The following is a 21,817-nucleotide window of genomic DNA, read 5'->3' on the forward strand; positions in this document are numbered from 1 at the left end:
GGAGCAGAATTTGTAAGGAGCATCCAGGAGGGCTTTCTCGAGCAGTATGTAAACGGTCCAACTCGGGAACGGGCAATATTGGACCTAGTGCTGGGGAATGAGCCCGGTCAAGTGACTGAAGTTTCAGTAGGGGATTACTTTGGGAATGGTGATCACAATTCCATAAGTTTTAGAATACTCATGGATAAAGATGAGCGTGGTCCTAAAAGAAGAGTGCTGCATTGGGGGAAGGCCAACTATACCAAAATTCGGCAGGAGCTGGAGAATGTGGATTGGGAGCAGCTGTTAGAAGGTAATTCCACATTTAATATGTGGGAGGCTTTAAAGAGAGGTTGATTCGAGTTCAGGAGAGACATGTTCCCGTGAAAATGAGGGATAGAAATGGCAAGATTAGGGAACCATGGATGGCAGGTGAAATTGCGAGACTAGGTAAGAAGAAAAAGGAAGCATACATAAGGTCTAGGCGACTGAAAATAGATCAAGCTTTGGAAGAATATCAGGAATGTAGGATGAATCTGAAATGTGGAATTAGGAGGGCTAAAAGGGGTCATGAAATATCTTTAACAAACATGGTTAAGGAAAAGCCTAAAACCTTTTATTCATATGTAAGGAGCAAGAGGGCAACTGGAGAAAGGGTTGGCCCACTCATGGACAAAGGAGGAAAGTTATTTGTGGAGTCAGAGAAAATGGGTGAGATTCTTAATGCGTACTTTATATTGGTATTTCACCGAGGAGAGGGACATGGCCAATGTTGAGGTAAGGGATAGATCTTTAATTACTCGAGGTCAAGTTGGCATAAGGAGGGAGTAAGTGTTGGGTATTCTAAAAGGCATTAAGGTGGACAAGTCCTCAGGTCCAGATGGGATCTATCCCAGGCTGTTGGGGGAAGAGAGAGAAATAGCTGGGGCCTTAACAGATACCTTTGCAGCATCCTTGAACATAGGTAAAATCCTGGATGACTGGAAAATTGCTAATGTTATCTCCTAGTTCAAGAAGGGTAGCAGGATAATCCAGATAATTATGGACTGGTGAGCCTGACGTCAGTGGTAGAGATGCTGCTGGAGAAGATACTGAGGGATAGAATCTATTCCCTTTTGGAAGAAAATGGGCTTATCAGTGATAGGCAGCATGGTTTTTGTGCAGGGAAGGTAATGTCTTACCAGTTTAATCGAATTTTTGAGGAAGTGACACAGTTGATTGATGAGGGAAGGGTTGTAGATGTCACATACATGGACTTCAGTAAGGTGTTTGATAAGGTTCCCCATGGTAGGCTGATGGAGAAAATGAAGTCACATGGGGTCCAAGGTGTACTAGCTAGATGGATGGAGAACTAACTGGGCAACAGGAGACAGAGAGCAATAGTGGAAGGGAGTTTCTCAAAATGGACAACTGTGACCAGTGGTGTTCCACAGGAATCCGTGCTAGGACCATTGGTGTTTGGGATATACATAAATGATCTGGAAGGTATAAGTGATCTGATTAGCAAGTTTGCAGATGACATTAAGATTAGTGGAGTAGCAGATAGTGAAGAGGACTGCCAGAGAATGCAGCAGAATATAGCTAGGTTGGAGAATTGGGCAGAGAAATGGCAGATGGAGTTCAACCTGGGCAAATGTGAGGTGTTGCATTTTAGAAGTTCCAATTCTAGAGTAAACTATGCGGTAAATGGAAAAGCCTTGGCGAAAATTGACGTCCACCTGGGTGTTCAGGTCCATTGTACCCTGAAGGTGGCAACGCAGGTCAATAGACTGGTCAAGAAAGCATACGGCATGCTCTCCTTCCTCACTCGGGATATTGAGTACAAGAGTTTGCAGATCATGTTACAATTGTAAAAGACTTTGGTTCGGCCACCTTTGGAATACTGCGTATAGCTCTGGTCACCACATTACCAAAAGGATGTGGATGCATTGGAGAGGGTGCAGAGGACATTCACCAGGATGTTGCCTGATAATGGAGGGTGCTAGCTATAAAGACAGGTTGAGTAGATTAGGATTATTTGCATTAGAAAGATGGAGGTTGGGGGGGGCCTGACTGAGGTCTACGAAATCATGAGAGGTATAGACAGGGTGGATAGCAAGAAGCTTTCTCCCCCCCAGAGTGGGGGCTCAGTTACTCGTGCTCACGAGTTCAAAGTGAGAGGGGAAAAGTTTAAGGGAGATATGCATGGAAAGCTCTTCATGCAGAGGGTGGTGGGTGCCTGGAACACGTTGCCAGCGGAGGTGGTTGAGGCAGGCACAATAGAGTCATTTAAGATGTATCTAGACAGATATATGAATGGGCAAGAAACAAAGGGATACAGATCCTTAGAAAATGGATGACAGGTTTAGAAAGAGAATCTAGGTCAGCACAGGCTTGGAGGGCCGAAGGGCCTGTTCCTGTGCTGTAATGTTCTTTGTTTTTATGCGAGTCTGTGGGTTTTTAGTAAAGGTCCGTCTGGAGACTGTCACCGGAAATGGAAATGGTGAGTTCAAGAAAGGGGAGTGAGGTGACGGAGATGGACCAAGTGAATTTGAGGGCAGGGTGGATGCTGTGGGTGAATTCGATGAACTCCTCCAGTTCAACCTGTGTGCAGAATGCTGCACCAATACAGTCATTGATGCATCGGTGGAAAAATTGGGGCACAGTGCTCGTGTAAGTACTGAAGAGGGACTGTTCAATATGGCCGACAAAGAGGCAGGCGTAACTGTGCCTATCTGGGCGCCCATGCCATCCCTTGATTTGAAGGAAATGGAAGGAGTTGAAGGAAAGGTTGTTGAGGATGAGGATCAGTTCGGCGAGGCAGGGAGGGTATTGTTGGAGGGGGATTGGATGGGTCTGTTGGAGTGAAAGAAGCGGCGAGGGGGGGGCCTGGAGGCCACCCTTATGAAATATGGACGTGTATAAGGACTGCACACTCAGTGAAGATAAAACGCTGGGGTCCGGGGAACAGGAAGTTACTGAAGATATGGAGGGCGTGGTTGGTATCGCGGATGTAGATGGGAAGTGCCTGAATGAAGGGTGAGAGGATGGAGTTGAGATGGACAAGAGGAGCATGCAGAGATGATGGGTCAACTGAATATTTAGGCTTGTGGGGCAGATAGAACTGGGCTGTGAGGGGCTGGGGTTTATATGTTTGGAGGTAGTGGAGGGGAGATCACCGGAGGCAACGAGAGCACGGACAGTGGGGGTGATTATGGCTTGATGGGTATTTGTGGGGTTGTGGGCAAGGGGAAGGTAGGACATGGTGTCGGAGAGTTGGTGTTTGGCCTGTCCAGACTACCGCTGCCCCGCCTTTGTGAGCGGGTTTGATGGTGAACTGGGAGTTGTTGCAGAGTGAGTGGAGTACTGCATATCGAGGAGGTAAGGTTGGAGTGGCTGAAGGGGTTGGAGAAATTGAGATGGCCGATATCACTTCAGCAGTTTGCAATGAAGAGCGTACGAGGCCATCGGGTGGTGACCAAGTGGAGGAGGAAGGTAAGAGTCAAGAGAAGAGGTCATCTGAGGGAGGTTGGGAATGTTTGTCAAAGACGAAGTCACAGAGGTGGCGGAAGAAGTGGGTCCGGAATTCATTGAGATGGGGGCAGAGGGGTACGAACATTTACCCTTTCCTGAAGACAAAATGTTCAGCCTCAGAGTGCGAGGTCAGGGGGGATAGTGAATACGTACCATTCGTAGAACCACTGCATTGAAATGGCACTGAAGGAGACCTTTCAGCCCATTATGCCTTTGCCAGTTGAATTACCTACGACCTTTTCCCTATAGTCCCGAACATCACGTCTACCCAAATAATCATGCAAAACCCTACTGGGGAGCAAAGCCTGGGGATTTTTGACTATTCAGCAATTGATATTATCCATTAGGATCACAGTCCGTGAGACAGGAGACTGTGCTATAATAGACTATCAAATTCCTACTGGATACGCTCAGGTCATGGTTGATAGAAAAATTGAAACATTAATACTTAAAGCAGTCATGCTTTGTTGCTTGTGCATAATTACTAACCTTAATGCCTTGACAAAAATGCATAAATGGCATCAAGTGTCAGATTGCCTGTGAATAAGTGCGAGGTAAGCAGGCTACCTTACAGACACACAGTCCCAAGCGGGTCTCAAGACACCCGGTGCTGGTGATAGCTCAGCTTCCTGAACAGACACAGGCTCCAATCCTCCAATCCTCAAGGAAATCAACCCTGATTAAGATTACCACTTTTATGGGCCTGTTTTGTTATTCAGTGCTAGCATCAGCCAGCTGCAGAGCAGCAGTAAGAGTTTATACAACCACACTCCCATTCTGCAAGCTTGATGATTTGGTGCTTTTTGATAATAGATTGGGGTGGCTTTCAGCTGTGGATTAACCGGCAGGAACAAGATTGAGACAATTTCAAGGTGAACCTACATTTTATTCCAACAGTGACATCTTGACTCAACCCTGAACCGGTGGCACTGTTTCAGCTGGCAATTGCCAAAGGCTGATATTTGTTAAGAAGTAGATTGGCTTGGATTATATAACTTGGAGGTTCCATAAACTAAGGAAAGGCTTGACATGTGGCATCTTTGTAAACCCATCACGAGCTATGCTGCACCACGTTTTTTTTCAGAGACTCATTCGGATAGTAATGCATAATGCAATAATTGAAACCTCTGACTAGAAAATATCAGCATCACAATGTGGCAGTTCTCCAAAGAGACTTAGATATTCTGCCGACAGAGTCTATTCTTTGTCATAAAATGGTCAAGCATGAGCTGAGTGTAGAGCAAAGAGTTATTCGACTACAAATTGTGGAAAACAGATATGAAAAGGTGTACTGAAACTATGATTCAATGTTTTAAGATGACAAGGTGACAAGGATTCCCTCCCCGCAAAAGGATAGTCAATCTGTGAAATTCCTTACCACTGCCAAGGCAGTGTCGTAAAGTTTATTCAAGACTGAGATACACATTTTTAAAATCAGTAAGTGAGCCAAGTGTTATGAAGATAAGGCAGGAAAAGTGGAGTTGAGGATTATGAGATCAGCCATGATCTCACTGAATGGCAGAGCAGACCTGATGGACAAAATAGCTTTAGGGTCTCCTTTATATGCCCCTTAGAGGTTCAGTTAGTAAATACACCATTCAGAATAACCTGTACAGAGTTAACTGGTGAACAGCAGCAGCTCGCATTGACTTTGGGACATAGAGGAGATCTAGTAAAGATACAGTCTCTGTTCCAAATTTCTGGTGATTGTACCTATGCCAAAAAAAAGGGAAAAGTCAAGTTTGGCTTTTTAAAATCACCCCTCAGCATGTAGTCAGCCAATCACTTTCAAATTGGTGCTAGAAGAATAACCTGGCCATTAAACATACTTCGGAACTCCTTCAAAATAGGAGGGAAGATGATTGGAAAACCTTAATTTCTGCACTCAACTTGCTATAGAAATTATTATACTTCTTCAACAAAGGAACTGACTGAAAACTATTCAGGAAGGAAAAACAATGAAAAGAAAATCCATGAGTAAATTGAAAGCTAATCAGGAGATTCATCATATCACTGTCTATTTGCTATACAAACAGAATTTGCAACATCCTTATTCAATTATATATTGAAACCACTTACTTTAACAATCCATTGTCTTAAAATGTTAGAACAAAGAAGTGTAAGGTCATTAGACAATAACATTGCTCCAATAAATGGGAAATGTACAGGACTAGAAAAGTTCTTTGCAGTCCATCTGGCTGACTCCAGTACATATGTATTTAGGAGTACAAGTCATACACTACCAACTTGGTACTATGTCATTTCACAGAGTAGCATTCTGATCTGGAGAAGTTAATATCCTGAAAGAACTTGCATTTTTACAGAACTTTTACCTTCAAGGTTGCTGGACTGAGTTGCATAACCTTCACTGGGCACATACATAGAAGGACAGCCAGGAATATCTAGGAGAAAAAAAAAGGGAAAAAAAAAAAACATTACCAGTTATACGCTGGAGTCCTTTCTTTCCACAAGTTTATCATAGATATGAGTAACTTTAAGCAGGTCTACTATAACAGATTGATCAATATGTTGCATCTCTAAGAGGACTGTATGGAAGCTATTTCATTCAAATTAGTCCAAAAACAAAATAAATATAACATCATGCATCAAAAGAATTATCTAACTGCAAAAAAAGTATAAATTTAAAAAGTTACAAAAGTGTAAGGTGTAAACTACATACAAAATTCCATTCTACTCCAAAATGTTCATGATACAACTCAACCAATTTGAGATTTTTCAGCTATAATAAAAAGGTAACAGGCTTCCCAGGGTAAGAGAGCCCAAAAGCTAGAGGGCACAGGTTTAAGTTGAGAAGGGCAAGATATGTAGATACCTAAGAAGCAACATTGTCATGCAGAGGGCAGTGTGTGTATGGAATGAGCTGACAGAGGAAGTGGTGGAGGCTGGTACAATTACAACATTTGAATGGGTATGTGGATAGGAAGGGTTTAGAGGGATATGGGCCAAATACTGGCAAATGGGACTAGATTAATTTAGAATATCCAGTTGGCATGGACGAGTTGGACCAAAGGGTCTTTTTCTGTGATGTCAAATTTTAATGACTATTTAAACTGCTCAAGCTCAGCTCTGAAGCTGAAGTGTTTTATCATGTGTAAAATCATCACAGGACATAACTCCTTGTACTAATGTAAAAGGTAAGCAGGCCATGCTTGATGCCCAACCTTCTATCCTGTTGATGGGGCAGAACAACAACCACCTAACCAATACCACAAACTTGCTGGGTTTGGAATCATGGACATAGTCACATTACACAACTGCAAGATAGCTAAACATTGGGATCATGCTGCACTCGGGAATCAGTCAATCATTTGAATGTTCTGAAAAAGAGAAAAAAATTGCTCCCATCCTGAGTGTAAACTGGCCAATGGAACCATTATCTCTTTCTATTCCCCAGATACTAACACCTTGTCATCATTTTAGTTTTACATTTATCCATTCCTGGATTTTTCTGATGCTTTATTTGTGTCAAAAGCACACAAGAATATAAATTTAATTTCAGCTAGCTATGAAAATAAGTACAAACTGTACTGACCAAAAAAAAGTTTTCAATGTGAACTGATCTGTATTAGCTCCAGCAATAGGGGTTTTTAGAATGGACTTCAATGTCCGGTTAAGAAATGGGAAAATTAAATCAAGACTTGCCCAATTATTGGCCAGTGGCCCACACATGCATTGTTGTGATGCCTCATGAAAATGAGCAGCTTGTAATCATTCAATATCTAGTCCCATATGAAGAACAGCGAAGGGTCCTAGTCTGAATGACTTGTAGAATGTCAACCCAACAAAATCAACAGGTCCCCGAGGTAAGTGGGTAAATGTTAGCAGAAACGAGCAGGTAGGAGGTAGACAACGTAATCGCATTTAAAACAAAGTGCCGGAGAAACCCAGCAGGTCTGGAATCAGCAGAGGATACAGAGAAAAAACAGAGTTACTGTGAAGGCAAACATGACTTCTTCAGAGGTTCATGTTTTCTGAAAAATTGTCACAGGCTCAAAACATCACCTGTTTCTCTCTCTCCACTAATGTTTCCAGATCCGTGGAATTTCTCCAGCACTTTTGTTTTTATTTCAAACCCCCAGCATGTGCCACATTTTGCTTTTATTAGAAGTATTTTGTATTTGTTGAATAAACCAAATAAAAACATCTCTGGTGTTATCATTATCCATTTTAAATGGTTTCCTAAAAGTACTGCTCCAGAATTAAACTTTAAAACATTAAAAATAGTCTTAAATCAGTGTAAGAAATGCTGAATGAATAATTTGTCCATTGTCATTCAATAGTAGCAAACTTGCTCCAAGTCAGAAATTCAGGGCTGCGAGCTCTCAATAGACAATGTGATGCAGCACTGAAAGAGAGTTTTTTCAGAGGAAAGCATTAAGGCATCTCTTCTTATTAGTGGATGCATAAGATTCCATGACACTTTGCAGAATATTATTGACGTTCTGCCAGACTCCCCGGCTGAAATTTACTCCTCAAATAAAAGATTTTATCTGGTCATTATTGCCTTACTGTTCGAGAGACTTTGATGCCATCTTTCCCGCCTCAGGCGACTGACTGTGTGGAGTTTGTTGACTAAATTCCAAACGTGACTAAAATTACTTCCTAGGTTGTGAAGTGTTTTGATCAGAGTGGTGTTGGAAAAGCACAGCAGGTCAGGCAGCATCTGAGCAGCAGGAAAATCGACATTTTGGGCAAAAGCCCTTCATCAGGAATGCTCCTGCTCCTCAGATGCTGCCTAACCTGCTGTGCTTTTCCAACACCACTCTGATCTAAACTCTGGTTTCCAGCATCTGCAGTCCTCACTTTTGCCTGTGAAGTGTTTTGGCCCATGATTGACTTTGGAAATGGTGCTAAGTCAAATTCAGTTAATTAAACAAAAAGCTGGAACAAAGAGTCAGTGTCGCTATTGGTGACTGTTGTGTAAAGGCTTCAGCAACCTGGAGCATCCTTATAATGATGCCATGGAGCTGCACATCACTGCGAACACAAAGCGTGGAATTAGAAAAATGAGAGCACACAAGAGCAAACCTCGTAATGAGCAGACAAAGATACATAGTGCTTACCAATGGTAACTATACATCAGAGCCTAGTGTATCTGGGATGACCATGAAAAGCAGTGTGTTGGAGCAACGGATAATAAAAGGTGTTACTTTGAAGTCTACATCTGAAGACAATTCTTGAATTAGCCTTTTCAGTCAGTCTGACTCAAACCCAAACTCTATCAAGCCATGGGACAGAAGAGTGACCAAACTTCCAGTACGCTGATACAACCAATTGGTTCACCAACGTCCTTTAAAGAATGAAAATCTGCTGCCTTACCATCTGGCTTTCGTATGTGACTCCACACCCACAGCAACATCAACTCTTAATGCCCTCTGAAATTACCAAGTAATATGTTGTCTGAAAGCGTTAATACTTGATTGAGTGCACTAAGCACCATCCATAGTGTTGATGTCATAGGCACTTGGTCAGGGTAAAGAAGGAGCTTGAAGGGGGACAGACTTGAGGTTTGTGTGCTCCCAATAGTTTTTGTAGTAAAGTAGTTCAAATTCATGCAATCTGTAAATAGTTGCAGTAATATCACGAAGTCCCCAGTGTTTAAGCTGCAAGACTCCTCTCAAGAGCAACTAGTAACAGACAATAATTGCTGATCTTATCAGACTTATGTCACGTGAAATTTAAAATAAAACATCCATCAGGTGAGAAAGTACATTTAAATACAATTGGGTATGTTTTATGGGTCCACAGAGGAGCTTCAACCACAGCACTACATTTGCTAATTTGCAAATTCTGCAAATGATTTCTCAACTGTGAAATTAATGATCAGAGAATCCTTTTCAGCATTGGCCCCAATATGCTCTGACTGCAGGCAGTAAACTACGATAGTCTCTCAATGTATTTCCCTCCCATTTTACTCCTTTTCCTTCTTGGCTCCTGCAGGCAACGATGCTGTAAACGAATTGGTGCCATGAGACACCTTGAGCTTGGAGCATGAAAATATGAACGTTGGTGGATTGTATCGAGCCGGCTGGGTATGGGCATGGGCATGGGCAAGAGAAAGGGAAATCTGCTCATGCATTCCAATGGATAATAACCAGAAGCTGAAATGAACTCATGCTTAAATGCAGTATTCACTAGGCAGTGGTTAAGATCATTGTGATGTAACTAATTAATTTGAGTGACACAGACACAATGATATTCCTGATTGACATCAGTTTTCCAAATAGTGATCAAACCTCAGATTATCGTAGTCTAGGAGACACAGTTGCAATTACTGCTCATACTTCCCATTTGAGGAATTGGAATACACAGCAATGAACAAAATAAATCCTTGCAATCATTAAAGGGTTAATTAAGTTGGGAAAATGAAGCCAGTCTCTGGCTAAATCGGGTGTACAAACAGTTTATGTATCCATCAACCCAGACCATAAAAGGGAATTTACTTAATACAAAAGGTCGCACAATAGGAAATTCCCCTCTAATAGCTCACCATTCATCATGATTTTTTTTCCACTAAAGGCACAAGACTGACCACAAATCAAACAAAAATAAAAGGAAATATCCTGTGCTGGATTGCAGAGAGAATTTGTAAGATCATTATAATAAATAATGGGTATCGAGATAGAATTGTAGAGCATTGCAGCTTAGTCATCACATAACTATACCACCGGGCTCTTTAATAAAAGCTTGGGGGGCATTCCATCTGCCCAATTCTCTCATATGATCGCAGCAAGGGTTCCAGAATTGGTCTCATCACACCATGACTCAGGAAGGTAAAAACACTGATGTCTGTTTCTATTTTGGGAACATAGGAGGGAGGGGGAAAAGATGACTGTTAAAAGCTGCTTTGCTTTTCAAACAATAAAACAACATAGCAGATGCATTAAAAAAGCACATAAGCCCAAGTTTATCCTGGTTATAAGCTAGTTTGCCAGACCACCACATTAGAGTGGCAGAAATTGGTCCACACGACGAGGCTTTCCCCCTCCACCACGACGCACCAAACACTGACAATGACGTGACACATTTTGCAATGGTGCATTCCTATACATAGCCAGAGATGAGCCGATAATTCATTTGGATGAAGAATGGTTCTCCTTTCCTGGTCATGAGCAGCAGTTTGCATTCTGTAACGAGCAATTAAATTTCAAGGCAGAAGACTGGTTGTCATCCAGTCAACAGCTGGACAGACTACAGTGTCTAACACATTGTCAGGCAAGGGGAGATCCAAGCTTATCCAAACACACATGCACACTTTTCCAGCACTGGGGTGGGCCCACACTGGATGGATTACATAGTTTAAGACAACAGTTCACCACCAACTTATTGAGATTAATTAGGGATGGGTAACAAATTCTGACATGAAATCATCGAAATAAAACCAAATGCAAAAGCATCCAAATGAGGAAGAGGTCAGTGAGCATCATCGGCCTGCAGGATGCACTGCCCCTGCCCGGATCTTATTAGCACTCAGCACCATGGATGATCAGTCAAATAACTTCCCTTTCCATCCCCCGACTCCCTTCCCAACCCCTCCCCTCTCCCCTCCCTTCCATTCCTCTGACCTACCCTTCCTTCTAGCCACCAATTGGATTCATTCCTCCCATCGACCAACCAGGTTGTACTCTTTACCTATGTCCACCTATCCCTCCTCACCACTCTGCCCCCACTACCCTGATTTGCTGCAGCTCCCCTTACACCCACCCCCCCCCCCCAGTCCTGAAGAAGGGTTACACTCGAAGCATTCACCTCTCCATCTCCTGATGCTGCCTGGCTTGTTGTGTTCTTCCAGCCTCCTGCTTGTTGACCTCTTGTTTCTAAGGCCACTAGCTAAGTCAGCATTGACGTCACTGGATGACGATCAGTCTTCTGCCTTGAAATTTAATTGCTAGTTACAGAATGCAAACTGCTGCTCATCTGACATCAGTTGCATCAACATGGACCAGGAAAGGAGAAGCATTTTTCATCCATATGAATTATTGGCTCACCTCATCCCAAAAACAATTGACAAGCCCACTCTAAAACCTTTATATGATGATGGTAAAGGGATACAAAATTTGGCTTCAAACTTCTCTAATGCCATCCAGATTGACAGGGTTGTTAAGAAGCAGTATTTTGGCCTTTATTAATAGAGGGATTGAGTTCCGGAACCAGGAGGTTATGTTGCAGCTGTACAAAGCTCTGGTATGGCCACACTTGGAGTATTGTGCACAGTTCTGGTCACTGTATTATAAGGAGGATTTGGAAGCTTTGGAAAAGGTGCAGAGGAGATTTACTAGGATGTTGCCTGGTATGGAAGGAATGTCTTACGAGGAAAGGCTGAGGGCCTTGAGGCTGTTCTCGTTAGAGAGAAGAAGGTTGAGAGGTGACTTAATAGAGGCATACAAGATAATCAGAGGGTTAGATAGGGAGAGCCTTTTTCCAAATATGGGGACGGCAAACACGAGGGGACACAACTTTAAAGTGAGAGGAGATAGGTATAAGACAGATGTCAGAGGTAGTTTCTTTACTCAGAGTAGATTAGATTAGATTAGTTTAGATTACTTACAGTGTGGAAACAGGCCCTTCGGACCAACAAGTCCACACCGACCCGCCAAAGCACAACCCACCCAGACCCATTCCCCTACATTTATCCCTGCACCTAACACTACGGGCAATTTAGCATGGCCAATTCACCTGACCTGCAAATTTTTGGACTGTGGGAGGAAACCGGAGCACCCTCAGGAAACCCACGCAGACACGGGGAGAATGTGCAAACTCCACACAGTCAGTCGCCTGAGGCGCGAATTGAACCCGGGTCTCTGGCGCTGTGAGGCAACAGTGCTAACCACTGTACCACCGTGCCGCCCATCTCAGAGAGTAGTAAGGGTATGGAATGCTTTGCCTGCAACGGTAGTAGATTCGCCAAGTTTAAATGCATTTAAGTCGTCATTGGACAGGCATATGGACGTACATGGAATAGTGTAGGTGGGATGAACTTCAGATTAGTAATGACAGGGCGGTGCAACATCGAGGGCCGAAGGGCCTGTACTGCGCTGTAATGTTCTATGTTAAACAAATGAAGCAAAATTGAACTGGGGTTCCCGTCCCGACTGCAGGATTCACTGGATGGTGCATTTAAGGATGGCAGGTAAAATGTGTCTCGAGTTTAGCCACGATACCTCCCGAGTACGAATAGCCTATAGCCACTCTGTCTAAATGCGTGTGCATCGAATGCAGAACCAGAGGCAACACCCTCTGGACAGAATTGATACAAGTTTTAGTTAAATAAAAAAGGCAGTTTATAAAAGCAAAAAAAAATCACGGCAAATGAACTCCACCAGACTGTCGCCAAACTAACATCTGGCCAAATCCTTTAGTAGCTGAGATGTATAGCATGGTCTCCAGTTTCACTGGGCATGCTCATTTAACACTGGTGAAGTCATGTGCCCTTATAGAGGAAGTGTCTGGTGAAATACTACACCGCAGAAATTCCAGCTGGGAATTCTAGTCTTTCAGCCCTCCATTTTATGAATGAAACGCTGCTAACTCCATTCATAGAAAAACAAGTTCCTACTGGCTGGTCCCAGAGGAGGGACAGTCATTGAGGGTAGTGTAACAAAAGAGCTCAGTGGACTGAATAAGAACTGCAAACTTCTATTACCTGAAGTGTAACAACAAACTCAGTCATGCTGTCTGTTCACAGGCTTTCTAGTGAAGGTGGTCTCGCTAATTTGGAAAAAAACAGTGCTGCACAAAGCCTTAAAAAAAGGATAAGAAAGCAAAAGAATGCAAAAGGAAAAAGAAATGAAACCCACAATCTGTCAACAAGCATAAGATGAACTAAGATTAAACCATGAACCTGGAAGGTTTGCTATGAACTAGCAACAGGTTTGAAGACAACCACTTCAGAGTCACATTCTACTTTTTTAAATAAACGACAATGCAAAATTCTAAACAGAGCAGCCGAAAAGGTGAGATACAGAGTGAAATCTAGGCTGGCATGGGGATATTACAAAACAGCAATTCAGCAGGACTGGGCTCATTACTTCACAGTTCAGTTTAAATGCTTTATGTCAGCAGAACCCTCAGAGTACAGTATTGCCCTGCAGTTTTGTTATTGAGTAAACAGAACAGACCAGGCATATCAGAGCATGAGGCACCGTTGAAGACAGTGTATGACACACATTTCTGATGGACTGGTAGGTCATTTGAAGTCAACTACATTTGGATGTTATGTTGCGATACAGCATCATCGTCAGACCCTGGGGAAACTACAAGCCCCAAACTTTCCTCAGCGTGCCATCTCCGCACATGTTTATTACATTACAACTAGAGGCCCAGTGGCAAAAAGATGCTTTTATTTTTGCCCACATAATGTTCTGTTCAGATAAACTTGCCTGTACCTCCTGCCCTCCTCATTCCCATGATGGTAATAGTGTGGAGGTCCCTGACCTTTAATAACCCTGCATCCCAGTGATTTGGGATACGTTCAGTGCTGGCCCAGATATAAATCCCTCTCACTTCCAGTGGCATAACCGGAATTATGAGGCTGCTCCTGCCGTCAGCCTTTGCTCAGTGACAGCCCCTTGGGTGCGTGGAAGGCACTTCAGCAAAGGAAGTAGAGTCAGATACATTAGGGACTTTTAAGCAACACTTGGATAGGCACATGGAAGTTAGAACAATGAAAAGTAAGTAGGTTAGTCTGATCTTAGAGTAGGATAAAAGGCCAGCACAACATTGAAGGCCAAAGGACCTGTAATGTGCTGTACAGTTCTATTTTCTATATCATAACTTTATTACTTTTGGCTCTGGAGCAAACAATCCAGACTGGATTGGAGGAGGTATTGGCCTTTGAGAGGATGAAGTGTTAATCTTCGATGCCGTCCACGCTCTGATAAACATAAACGTTCCTAAGGCACCGTGGATCAGGGCATTCATCCTGGTGTCCAGACAAATATCACTAATAATTAAAAACAGATTTTCCGGTCATTTGTCTCATTGCTGTTTGTGGGGCTTTGCAATGCAGCAGGATTTCTTACAGTAAATCCTTTTTATGCTCTTTAACGGCCCTACAAGATCACCGGAGGCCTTCCTTTAGCTCACATTTTCACCAGGGACTATTGCCTCACTCTCCGATGTTATAGCCAAATAGGGAATAAGAAGGTGGCACGTTAAAAAGGCAGCCAGCGAAACTGGTCGAGCTGCCCTGCTGTCCTCCCAGATGGGCTGATTGCTCGCTTATCAAACAGCAGTCTGGAGTTAAGCCAAGCCCAACATCACAAGCTCCATGAGGGGCATTTAGATCCTCATTGTTTTGCACACAGCACAGTCCAGCCTGTGTGTCACTGAGCACAGTGAGAATGGGAGGAGGGGGGGGTCACTGAGCACAGTGAGAATGGGAGGGGGGGGGTCACTGAGCACAGCGAGAATGGGAGGGGGGGGGGTCACTGAGCACAGTGAGAATGGAGATGCCTGAACTGTTCATGTTGTTTAAAAAAAGCTTCTTCAGACGTAAACCACATCCAGAATTGTATTTTTGCGCAACCTCTCAGATTTCGGACTTTCTTTCAAATGTAATAATCCTGTTCATTGCCGTTTCCTGCTTTCGTCCCCAAAATCCTGAAGGTTAGAGCCTCAGGAAATGCATACGTTATAAAAGCACCTTCAGGCAACAAACGGGCTCCACTCCAACAATGACACTTATTGACAGAGCTCTATTAGGAAGTCAAGCCGTGCACCCTTCGGTCGCATTTACATTTTGCAAATAAACATAGGGTACAATTTTCACCAAAGCTTTTTCCTCAAATGAGCTTAAGGCTGAGTTTGTGTTGCAGTCGTTTTTTTTTCCCCAAGAAAATGTTCTCATTTCTAGTCAAGGCCTCAGCCAGCATTAGGGGAGGGGCAAAATCCCAAACTGACCAGATGCTGTCAGTGCACAAATATCCACAGGTGCACAATTTCCAATGGAGCCCCTGGATAATAGATGAAGGATGGAAATCCTCACGTATTCATTCTCACGGCCAGTTATTGTGCTCTCCCCACAGTCACTGAAAGGCAGTGAAACACCACATTCAAGTGATCAAACCTGTGATAATCTTGGTTGAGACGACAGGCAAGAGATGATAGCATGCTGATAATGTCATTGGAGCAGTAAACTAGAGGTTAATGCTCTGGAGAAATTGGTTCAATTTGCACCATCACTGCCGATTGGAACTAGAATTCCGTTCCTAAGTCTTGGATTGTAACCTAGGCTCAGCTTTGGTGAACATGAAGTATTGATTGATATAAAAACCCCACCTGGTTCACTATTGACCTTTCACTAAAGAAATCTTTACCTGCTCTGGCCTCCTTGTGACTCCAGACCTACAGAAATGTGATTGACTCTTAAATGATCTAGCAGGCTACTTAGATGGGGTGCAATCACCCACTATTGAATGCTTTACATGAAAGATGAGTGGGCAACCACTAATTGGGAACAATCATCCTGAGGGAGTTGACACATTCAAGAGAAGGAAGGACAACATTTAGAGAAAAAAGTTCCTTGGATATCAAGGAGATCATTTTACACATTTAAAAACAAACAGAATATTTGAAGAGCAATCTCTTTCTTTCCTTCCCAAGCAAGCTTGATCAGCATTCCTTGGATAAAGGAATGGGAAACATGAGAAATCAATAACAAGCACCTTATGACAAACTCCATCTGTTGAATGGCAGACTTTGAACAACCACAAAGAGTGGTCCTTTCTAAAGGGTTCAGGGCAAGCCACTCCCCTTTCAGTGCCAATCTCCACCAGTGAGGTCCCAGTACAAACCACTTGTGTGTTTGTGAAGAAACAGACAATGCTTCACATTGTCAGGGAGCAACTCCTCTACAGATTAAATGGCAGACTAAATTACTTTAAACTCAGTAAATGGGATGGTGATTGCTTAGCTTCAGAGATTTGCAATTGCAAAATATATCATTGAAATACTGCAAAGCAATATGAACCACCAAAATCACTGGCAGTGGTGTTTTCAAACTGTTCACGTGGAAGTGCTTTCATGCCAGTACTAATGGAATCATGCCAAAGTAATTGGATTCATACCAATGTAATTGAACAACAAACTAGATGCCAAATCATTTCCATTCTGCTCGTAATGCACACAACAGCATTACTGCATGACGGATTCTAAATAAACAGCACTTGTACAAATATTGACCAGTAGATGCAAAACAAGTGCGAGACAAAAACGAAGTGTGGAAATGTCCCTTTGAGACTGTCTAAATGGTCTTGGAACAAATGTGAAGAGACTAGCTGTAATGTTCTAATGCTGGGTTTCTGCAATAGTCAAGGCAACATTACAAGGAACTTCAAGCAGTGTACACTGAACTCAGTTTGATTCCCTAGCAGCACTGGTTTAGATGCATTCTTGTATAACTGGGCAAAGAATGCTGTTATCCCTTAATTAAGGGCAAGTATACAAACAGCTTCCTTTACCATCTTCACTCCTGCTAATTTGCCAACCCTCGAACTTTTATAAATTCAAAAATGCATTTGAGAAGACCTCAAATCCATTTTTGGAGTTTCCTCGACTCACTGGAAAATGTCTTGCATTTACCTAGCACCTTTCACAGCTTCACAATGTTTCAAAGTACTTTATGGTCGATGAAACACTTTTAAAGTGTCACTGTTGTTATGGAGAAAATTGTGAAACAGTTTGATTTGGGGGAATTTGTTGCTTTCCACTGGCACAAGAAATATTTCTGTATTTACTATTAACAACATTCAGCTCATTGAGGCAGGAATGACCTCTCACTACTTTGTTTTTGCAGTTCTACTTACTATGGACTGGTCTAATTTTGTCAAAATGTTTCTCTCCCAAACCACTACACCACAATCAATAAAAGTCATCACCTTACCTGGGTCATATGCATAATCTGGAGGTTCCTGCTTGATGAGCATGGAGTGTGAGAAACAGTGGGTGCTCCCACTGCCAATCGGGTTTCCCTGCTCATACATCGGGTCCTGGTACTCCTGCTTGTAACTTTGCTGTGGGTATGGAACACAGGGCTCAGACATTTGCCGCTGGTATGCCAAAGGTGCTTCCCTGTTCATGCCCTGGGAGGAATGGAAGCGATGACAGAGCTCCAAAGGCTGTTGTTGAAATTGTGAACTGGGGACAAATAACAAAATCAACTATTAAGAAAGCACAGTGACCCATGTGAGACTTATGAATCTTCCCCTCACCAACCCACTGAAACGACTTTAGCATCCTTCTTGTTGCTTTCTAGACACTTATCTATGCTACTTAACTCGGTAATCTGCCTGTATTGCTTGCAAGACAAAGCTTTTCACTGTGCCTTGGTACACGTGACAATAAATTCAATTTAATTCACACTTCCATGGACTCGATCCACCTTCCATGGACAATCTCCTTAGGTCATGTGTCCTTACTCTTCATCCTTTGCCCCAACTGCCCCTAAATTGGTCTTTAAAATGCACTATATGTTTATTTAGTTGATGAAAGCAAGAATCTGGAACACTGCAAAAATACACAGACTGGAGTAGACAACGGCCATTCAGCCTGCTAAGCCTACTCTGTCCAGAGATCACATCAGTTTGCTTTCATAGATGGCCTCCCTCCAACACCACCTCAATATCATCTTTTGTTTTGTTGCTTTTGGTGATGCTGAGGGATTCAGGGTTAGACAACTAAGACCAGAATTGGGAGTCAAAATTATCAGCTATCCATGATCCAACTGAATTGGCCAATGGGTCAAAGGGGCTGAACTATCTCCTCATATTGCTATATTAAGGAACACCAATTTCTTTTCCCTAAATTACCTGAAAAATATCAAGCATTATGAAAATAAGAAATACCAGCCAATCTTTTGAACATGTTCCTTACTGTCGTAGCACAGTGTAGCTTTTACATGCTCCAGAGTATGAAATCAGGTCATACGTTGAATTTTATATCATCATTAATAAAATTGTACAGCAGATAAAAGAAACCTTTGCATCAACTCAGGATATATAAAATCTCCATAAAAGATTTCTCAGGCCCTTGTTTAAAGTGTTATGATTTTCTGATTTTGCCTATTGTGATCTTATAGGATTTTACTCATCAAGTTTTAAGTTACGTTTCAATTTACTGTTCAGCTGCCCAACTTGGAACTGCTATCACATCAAAGCCAGCGTGTGTTAGCATGGAAAGCCTTTCAGCAATATTGCTACTTCTGACCGAACAAAGAAATGCTGGGTTTTCCTCATAAATCAGGACTCCCAGGCCACTCCAGGTGTAAAGGTTTCCATCCAAAACCAAGCAGACATTAGGCAAAAAGGACACATGTTATACTGGGATCAGAAGTGTTCCATGTTAAGCTAAGGTATTCCAGGTATTCTCAAATTCAACTAAATGCAAACCTTCCTCGGCTCAAAACAAACGGTCAGAGACAAATGCTGCAAAAATGACAGCATGAAACTTTTTCAGATTGGAAACTTCTAAACTTAAATACAATAGTACTCCCTCTAATAACTGCTACTGGATTCCAAACAAAATGCTTCACATGAATTATGTTACATTAAATTGTGGTACACTAACTACAATGCAAACAAACAGAGGCATGGTCAATGAATTCCAATTGATAGTACCAGTGACCCATTGTAGGAGTAAGGGGCATTTCATCATTAAAACATTCAAATAATTTTATTGCTTTTTGAATCAAAGTTATGTGAAACTCAAAGACAATAGGAGATCTTCAAATCTGTACCTGTGGTCCATTGGGAATCGGCCATTGGTTATGGACTGTGTGGGTGTATGGAGATTCACAAAGCCGTGCTCCCGTCTGGGATTCACCGTGGACTTACTGCAGGGTTGTTGTAATGGAGTATTTGAAGGGGTCCCTGGAGGTGGGGAGTTGAGACCAACATGTGGCTTTTTCTCATAGGCACTACATAAAGTGAAACAAATGACTTGATTAGCTAAACGTTTTCTTTAACATCTTAGTATCAATTCATTATATCTATGCCATGATTAAAGGCTTATTATTATGTTTTGGACATTCCTTCAGCCTGTCATGAAAAGGATATTGTACCTCACCAAATAATTTCTTTCCAATATAATTTCAAAGCTTCCATTTTGGCTCCTTCCCCATCATTTACGAGGTATATCTCAACTACATCATTAAGCATAAATCCTGCTTTTACAGGGACACAAATGAGAATCAATTCTACCTCTCCCCACTTCCACCTACCAATCTCATGGCTGCAAGTATTCTTTTCAATTACATGCCTGGTAGGAAGACGGAGGGGAGCCACAATTGTATCCAGCTCAGTGGTGGCCAGGTCTATATTCCAATTAGCAAACACATGCTTCGAGCATGGATTTCAAGAGGCTCCCTTGCTGTCGACGTATGCCAATTCCAGACATGTGCTTAAGCTCGACTGACTTCAGATATCAAACTCTCTTTTCTCCGCTTCTGCTGTATCATTGACCTTCAGCTTATCTCATCTCTGTTGACAACTCTTTTTTTTTTACACCTTGAGATTTAACTTGGACACAGTCTTACAGCAAGATACCCCCTTGGAGACATTATAACTCAGTTTCACCTCCATCAACTCCATTGACCCACCCATTCCTTTTCCTACTCCAGACAAGTTAATGTTAGGACCAGTGTTGTTTTTTTTTTAAAGCCTTCTTTGGCAATCTCCTTCTGTCATACATCCTCGTATACATCTGTTATTTACTGTTTCTCTATTCTTTATACCTCTCCACAGTGAATTACTGAAACCTTATTCTTTGGAATCCTCTCCCCAGATTCTTGCCAATATTTCTTTTCCTGGAAACTCTTGGGATCAAGGACTCCATTTGGCCTAATTTTTCAAATGTTCTTTCTTGCTGAACTTTCTTTCCCGCTCAATACTGTATAGGTGCGTGGAAATGTGAGAGTCACATAGCACAGAGACAGACCCTTCTCTTCAATTTGTCCTTACCAACTAGACATCCCAATCTGACCTCGTCCCATTTGACAGTATTTGGCTCTGATCCCTCTAAACGCTTTCTATTCATGTACCTATCCAGATGCTTTATACATATTATAATTGGATCAGCCTCTACTACTTCCTTTGGTAGCTTGTTCAATACACGCACCACTTGCTGCATGAAAACCGACTCCTCGGGTCTTTTTAAAATCTTTCCCCTCTCACCCTAAACCTATGCTCTTTTGGATTCCCCCATCCTTGAAGAAAGACATTGGCTATTTATCCTATCCATGCCCCTCATGATTTTATACACCTCTAAGGTCACCCCTCAGTCTCCGATGCTCCAGGGGAAAAAAAAAGTCCCAGTCTGTTCAGCGTCTCCCTATAATTCAAACCCTCCAGTTCTGGCAACATCTTGTAAATCTTTCCTGCACCCTTTCAAGTTTAACAAATCTTTCCCACAAAGGCAACCAGGACTGTACGCAGTATTCTAAAAGTGGCCTCACCAATGTCCTATGCAGCTGCAACATAACATCCCTACTCTTATACTCAGTGCACTGACCAACAAAGGCAAGCATGCCAAATGTCTTCTTCATCACCTTGTCTAGCTGCGACTCTATTTTCACAGAACTGTGCACCTGCACTCCTAGGTCTTGTTTGGCAACACTCCCCAGGACCCTACATTAACTGCGGAAATCCTGCCTTGATATGCCTTACCAAAATGCAAAACCTCACATTTATCTAAATTAGACTCCATCTGTCACTCCTTGCCCAGGCCCATCTGATCAAGTTCCAGTTGTACAGAGATAAATCTTCTTGGCGGTCCACTACACCACCTATTTTGTTGTCATCTGCAAACTTACTAACCATATATCCTATACACACATTCGAATCATGTATATAATTAGAATGGATACTGGATTTTAAGATCTATGGCCCCAGGCACCAAAGTTTATTTCAATTCTACCACTTTTGCTGTTAGATCGGCTGCATTTGAAACACAAATGTTGAAGCCAGAATCACAGAGCACCTCAATTTATTTTCCAGGTCTAGCATACAAGTATAGTACTGTATTTATTGTTAATACAGTGATCACTGCTGGTTTGCAGAAAGAAGGCTACTGAAATACTAGTGTCACATCAAAATCTTCATTTTAACTTATAAAAATATAACATAAATCATCTTCATACAGGGTCCTTTAGTTGTGTTGTGTATAGAGGTAAGAAACTTAGTGAGCATTGCCTTTATAGAGATTATTTTGTAGATGCTGTTGTTGCTTCATGCAACTGCACCAAGTCACCAGGCACATCCCAATAGTATTAATGATAGTAATTTCAGCCAATGTGCACATACTGGAACTG

General features: G+C 42.3%; 1 protein-coding gene across 3 annotated transcripts in view; it reads right to left on the reverse strand.

The window, feature by feature from the left end:
• etv4 (ETS variant transcription factor 4) overlaps window positions 1-21,817 on the reverse strand; it is a 107,690-nt gene that overhangs the window by 30,859 nt on the left and 55,014 nt on the right. For all 3 annotated transcript variants that reach the window (XM_043675033.1, XM_043675032.1, XM_043675034.1), the window contains exons 7-9: window positions 19,247-19,426; window positions 17,396-17,649; window positions 5,826-5,894 (exon numbers count right to left, since the gene is read on the reverse strand). In XM_043675033.1, the coding sequence (XP_043530968.1) occupies window positions 5,826-5,894; window positions 17,396-17,649; window positions 19,247-19,426 (503 nt within the window). The remainder of the gene's footprint in view (window positions 1-5,825; window positions 5,895-17,395; window positions 17,650-19,246; window positions 19,427-21,817) is intronic.

Source organism: Chiloscyllium plagiosum, chromosome 33, assembly GCF_004010195.1.
Source record: "Chiloscyllium plagiosum isolate BGI_BamShark_2017 chromosome 33, ASM401019v2, whole genome shotgun sequence".
In the NCBI taxonomy this organism is placed as follows: domain Eukaryota; kingdom Metazoa; phylum Chordata; class Chondrichthyes; order Orectolobiformes; family Hemiscylliidae; genus Chiloscyllium; species Chiloscyllium plagiosum.